This window comes from Papaver somniferum, chromosome 1 (assembly GCF_003573695.1).
Source record: "Papaver somniferum cultivar HN1 chromosome 1, ASM357369v1, whole genome shotgun sequence".
Classification (NCBI taxonomy): Eukaryota; Viridiplantae; Streptophyta; class Magnoliopsida; order Ranunculales; family Papaveraceae; genus Papaver; species Papaver somniferum.
Genome location: NC_039358.1, coordinates 205,060,295 through 205,066,627, shown reverse-complemented (window position 1 = coordinate 205,066,627; position 6,333 = coordinate 205,060,295). Strand labels below are relative to the sequence as shown.

The 6,333-nt window shown below is 35.9% G+C and overlaps 1 protein-coding gene across 1 annotated transcript; it reads left to right on the top strand.

Annotated features, from left to right (window-relative positions):
• Positions 1-5,213: 5,213 nt before the first annotated feature.
• LOC113358808 lies at positions 5,214-5,966 on the top strand. The gene has a single exon (XM_026602500.1). It carries the CDS (start codon positions 5,214-5,216, stop codon positions 5,964-5,966), a length of 753 nt encoding a protein of 250 aa, XP_026458285.1.
• Positions 5,967-6,333: the final 367 nt, after the last annotated feature.

Here is a 6,333-nt window from a genome sequence, read left to right as displayed (position 1 = left end):
ACAAAGAGGAGCACCAGATAATACCCCTTGGGTGTTTGTACATCCTATCCCGAGGAAGATCCAAGATCAACGGCTGAGAAAGAGTTTGACTGACGCGGATGTGACCAGACTAAGAGACACTTGTCTGACACAAGCGGACGTCCAACTTCCCGCATTAAATACCAAGAGATATACACGTGTCAACCAGCTCGTGGAATAAGCGAGGATAGATCTTCGTATTCAAGCTTAGACCGCAACATATGCCGAAGACCTCTGCGTAATGGGCACAAAGCACAAGAAGATAAGGTAGCAACGGCATCTCAGAAATAGGACCCACATTTCAAACCTATAAATACCCTTCTCCACTAAGAGAGAAGGGGTCGACCAATCCAGAGCAATTAGAGGAGAACATAGGAGAGAGAAATAAGAAGAGTAAGTAATCCCCCTACTTTCGTAGACCTATGTATACTCTAAAGTCATTCGACTATCTTTGTAACCATTCAATACATAGTGAAACACCAGCCCCGTGGATATAGGTTTTAGTGCCGAACCACGTAAATCTTTGTCTTATTTATATTTCAACACTTTACATTCAGCGTTGTACTTCATGTGCTTTATATTTATACTTGATTCTCTGTTTATTACTTTATACGAACATTACTTATGATAATATTCGACTAGACAATGACAAGCTCGAAAACTTTGAGTCGATGAATCGATATAATCATCCCCTTTACACATACAACGTACAATTTTAGAATTAAAGTGTATGCGAATATTGTTTGTGAACACGTGGATGACTTCGTGATTTATGTATTCACAGAATTCTATCAGTGTTAGCTAGCTCCTTTTCTAGACGTACTTAGATTGGTCATGTATATATGGCTTGATGATGCATTTCGAAGCAAAGAAGACATGCATTCATTTATTAACATAACATAAGCATCCACTATCCATGGTCCAGCATTGCTCATTCACATAGACAAGATTGCTGATAAAAGAAAAGGATCACCTACTGGCTTCTATCTCCTTATTATTGACATCATGGCTCACAGCATTTCCGACAGTTGGTCAAAAAAATCCTACGTGGATGTCATTGTTAGACCCCCATTTATTTAGATTTTATCCCTGGACCCTTTATACTAAAAGTCATCTCCAGTAGTTAAGGTTATACAATGTATTTTAGATTTAGATAGACATCGAAAAAAATATATTTAACTTGATTCCATATTAAAAATTATTTTTTTAAAATAAAATTAATGGCATGGAATTAGTTAAAGGTCATCCCGGTGTAGTTAAGGCTTTCTTTAACACCTTCGTGTTAAGTATTTGATCCCTCCTATTTGTAGGATCTAACCATTGGAGATGCTTTTATACTAAATGGAGGTCTAACATCCTCTGTGTCATTCAAAAAAATATTTTCAGCCTCTGCTGGAAATGTTGTAATAGTACCCAAAAATTTTAGCAAGAGATCGTGAAGAAGAAAACGGATATTTGTTACGAGTCACATTCCAAGTGTCAAATAAACGCTATTATTATTCTGAGAATAGCTATCGACATCAATCCATTGTAGTCCAGCCAGGTTACGATACCTGTTTTTTTCTTTAGCAATTTCATTCCCGGCAATGGACTTTTTTTTTATATTTTTTGAACAATTTTTTATTTGTTTGGCCTTTAAAAAAATTATTTCCGTATTCATTTTTGGTTTGGAGGAATTATGGATCTTATTGATCAGAAAAATAAAATAAAAAACTGTGTGTTCTCATCTGGATCTCTGCCGAAATTGAGATTGAAAGACTCGCCTAGGTTGAGATTGACTACATTCTGCTGTTTTAGCATGGATGACTGCTAATATGTTGCAGTACAATGGTTGTTTTCTTTTTTCTTGAGCTTATTTACCACCGACATCAAAAAATTTAACTATATATTTTAGTTATCATGAATAAGTGTCTCATCAGGTCCTTTAGTAATTTCTCATTTGAAGACACTTTGGCATTGTCTTGCTACATATTTCCTTGCTTATACCTGCAGCGTACGTGTAAAAGCAATTAGATGCAAAACCAGTTAATAAGGACTGCTGCATGCTCTGGGATTTTAGAGCTCAAACTGTCAAGTGAATTAAACCAAGGGTATTCACGATACATGGATTATGGATCAGATCCGTGTATAGTAATGATACTTATCCATAATCCATGTATATGAACGCACGTGGTAATGTTATGTATTCCTCCTCTTTGATTTCTTCTTCTCCAGGTTTAGAACTCCAATAATTGTCAAGTGAAGAGGCCGTAACTTTCCTGGTACATTAAACCAAGGGTATTCACCATCCACGGCCTATGGATCAGATCTGTGTTATTGTGTACAGTAATGGTACTGATCCATAGTCCGTGAATATGAACGCCCGTGGTAATGTTGTATATTCCTCCTCTTTGATTTCTTCTCCTTCTTATGAATGGAGTTAATGGAATTTGAGATGCTACTACTGCAAAACTAAATGGTGCAATTTCATTGTAGGCATGCAGAAAAGTTATACGACTAGCTCTCGATGAATACATTACCAAGGGTGTTCACGATCCATGGACTGTGGATCGCATTTGTGGTGTATACATCAATATGATGATCCAAAATCCGTGGATGTGAACTCCCATGGTAGTGTTTTTTGTATTCCTCCTCTTTGAATTCTTCTTCTTCTTATGAATAGTGAATGCAACTCGACTTGAGATGCTATTACTTCAACACTAAATGATATATGCAATTTCAATGTAGGCATTGAGAAAAGTTATACACTAGTATGTTTTTTTAGTTTCGCTTCTCTTCTCCTTTGCTACTGGAAAAATGTTTTAATTTATAGGAAGAAAACTCACTTGTTGTGCATGTTCCACCTAACAGCTGATAATGCATGTTCCACCTAAAATTCAACTAATGCATTCACGAGTTTAAGGGAAATTTTTCTTTGCATCTCTAATATCAGGATACACTACAACAATTGGGATGCATGCATGACGTAGACAAGATTGCTGATAAAAGAAAAGGATCATTGAAGGATCAGTTTCACTTCAACATCAATCAATTGTCTAAAGCAGCTGAGACGTGCCTAATGACTTTTATTGTTTTTTTCTCGAATTTCGACTTATTAATTGACATCATGGCTTATAGGTACCAAAACGTATAGCAAGAGATTCCAAAGAAAACAGATATTTGCTACGAGTCACATTCCAAGTGTCAAAAAAAAAAAAAAAGAAAAAAAAAAAAAAAACTGGAACTGGTTTACTTTACACTTGCCATTCACTGAACTAAGTATACGGACCATATGGTGGTGCCGTCTTTGCAACTTGAGTTCTGGTTTTTAGTGTCACAAGTCAAGCCAAGTTGCAAAATGAAGGAAGGCAAGGCTCAGTATGGTCCAGGAGGCCAGGGAGGGAAGTTTACGTCATATTTTTGATTCTTACAAGGACTGGCACTGATGATGCAAATGATGCCCCCCCTTGAGTCAAATGCTAGCTCTAAAATTAGCAACCTACTGCAGTAGGTTCATTGAAATTTATACACGGATTTGTGTGGTGTATGATTCATAAAAACAATGGTAGAGATTCACTTTGATAGGGTAAATTGGAACTTTCTTATTGAAACCTTAGAGCTTTTGGTTTCTCTGAAGAAGAACGGTGCACTTTAGTTCATCAATGCATCTCAACATCTTCTATAATGGGAATCCTTGTGATGAGTTCAAACCTTCCATGGGCATAAGACAAGGGGACCCTTTGTCCCCTTATCTCTTCATCTTGTGTATGGAAGTCTTCTCTAGACTACTTAATCACTTAGAAACTCGAAAAAAAACTGCAGGGTATCAAACTAACACCTTGAGCCACACCAATATCTCATCTGTTCTTTGCAGATGATCTACTTTTGTTTACAAAATCAGACCTCATCAGTTGCAATAACTTACTAGAAGCTATGCAGATGTTTAGTAAAGCTTCAAGCCAGGCAATTGACTTCACAAAATCAGGACTTTTCTTCAGCAAGAAAGTACATAGCAAACACCAGGGCATAATTTGTAGATTAATGAAAATAAAGAAGATAAATATAAATAATACACATTTAGGCATCCCCTTTCCATTGACAGATCAAAACTTAAGGCTTTCGATAACATAATAGAAAAAATGGAACAGAGAATAAAGATATGGTTAGGGAAAATTCTGTCACAGCCTAGCAAAATAGTTCTAAATAAATATGTCCTCTCTAGCATGCCCATTTTTAGCATGGGATGCTTTGTCTTACCGAAAAAGGTAACTAAGAGGATCAATGATATTCAAAGAGACTTTTGGTGGGGGAAAACACACAAATTGTAAAGGAATCTACATAAAAGCTTTTGACTTCTTATGCAGACCTATAGAACAAGGAGGGTTGAGATTTAAGGAAGCAAATAAGGTTAACCAGGCCATGATAAGTAGAATAGCATGGAGACTAGTTAGTAATCCAAATGATTTACGGGCACAAATTCTAAAAGGAAAATATTTCAAAAAAAGCTGGAGCTTTACTATCCAAAAAGAAATCAAATGCTTCTTGGATTTGGAACTGCATTCTACAAGGCATAGAACACATAAAAAAATATAGCATATGGGAGGTGGAAGATGGCTCTTCCATAATTTGGGAAGACAGATGGCTTCCAACCAGAAACGAAACTCCGGCAAACACTGTCCGTAGGACAAATACCCACATAACACTTGTGTCTGAGATCATAAACTCAGACACAAAGAAGTGGAACATTCAGTTACTCCATTCTATTTTTGATACCTCTATAGTGCAGGAAATTCTTAACATCAACCTATTTACTACAAGATCTGGACAACTGAGCCAAGACAAATTAAGATGGACATTAACCAGAAATGGGAAATTCTCTGTCAAGTCTTTATATTCCAAGATCCTTAATCCTTCCATTTTGGTTTCTCATGAATCAAAGAAATTCTGGAAAGGCTTATGGAGTATGGATACATCTCAAAGAATAAAACTGTTCATATGGAAATGTCTACAAGATGCATTACCAATAAAAACAAAGATTAAATCAACTATAGATGAAGACAACAATTGTGTTTTCTGTCAATCACAGAGGGAAACTACTTACCGTCTGTTTTTGGATTGTGCATATGCAAGAGATGTTTGGAATCTACCTCCAATGCCTTCACAGGGAGTACTTCTTAACTCTTACAATGCTAATAAATCTTTCTTAGATCACTACAATGAATGGAAAACATGAAATCTACATTCTATATCCATGGCATTGGCAACAACTAAGTGTTGATTTATATGGAAAGAAAGGTGCCTTAGATTCTTTGAAAACAAAGAAAAGAACCCCAGAACAGTTAGCAATAGATATTACTAGACATTTTGCTTGTTGGCACCCAGAAAGGAATCAGAAAAATGCAATCAGCAGAAAGCAACAGACACTTAATAACAGTTGGACTTTGCCTTCTACAAATACAAATAAAATAAACTGTGATGCATCATGGTTATCTGAAATCACTAATGCTGGATTTGGTTTTATATTGCGTAATTGGACAGGAACCTTCAAAGCAGCAGCAATGGGAAGTTGCAGGACCTTCTCACCAGAAGAGGTAGAAGTTGTATCTCTTCTCAGAGCTACTCAATGGGTCGTTTTGCACAACATACAAAATTTGGTAATTGAAGGGGACAATCAGGAAACAATCAATTACCTACAAGGCAAAGATTCAACAGTAAAATGGCAATGTTTAGCCACTCTAGAAGAAGTAAAGTTATTAGCAGATCAATTAGTTTCTTTTTTAGGTTTTCAGTATGTAGACAGGAGAGCAAACAAGGTGGCAGATTTGTTAGCAAAGAAGGGAAGAAGCACTAGCAATACAACCTTTTGGAATGATCAATCTCCTAGTTTTTTAATTCCTTCAATTTCTTTTGACACTGTCAAAGCCTATGAAATGTGTAACTTAAATGATAATATCTCTGTAACTTTTTAAGCAGATGTTAATCCTAAAAATTCAGTCATTTGGAAGAGCTACTTAACATGAGTTGGTCTCTAAAGAGACCGAATTCGCAGATTAACGAATGCCAGTAATCTATTTCTTATTTTCAAAGAAAAAAACAATCAAATAGTGTCGACATTCACAGACTTGACTCACGACTAAATTATCACTACCTCACGCAAAAACAATTATATTGTCAAACATCTATCCAGTGTGAAGTACTGTGAAGTACCTTGAAAAGTTACTTTTCGACTTCGTTAAGTAGTAGAAAAACTAGAAGTTGGTTAAGTCACACAATGTAAAATTTCAAGATGACCTTCACAATTTTTTTTTTCTTTATGAAACAAAATCTTTTACTTTT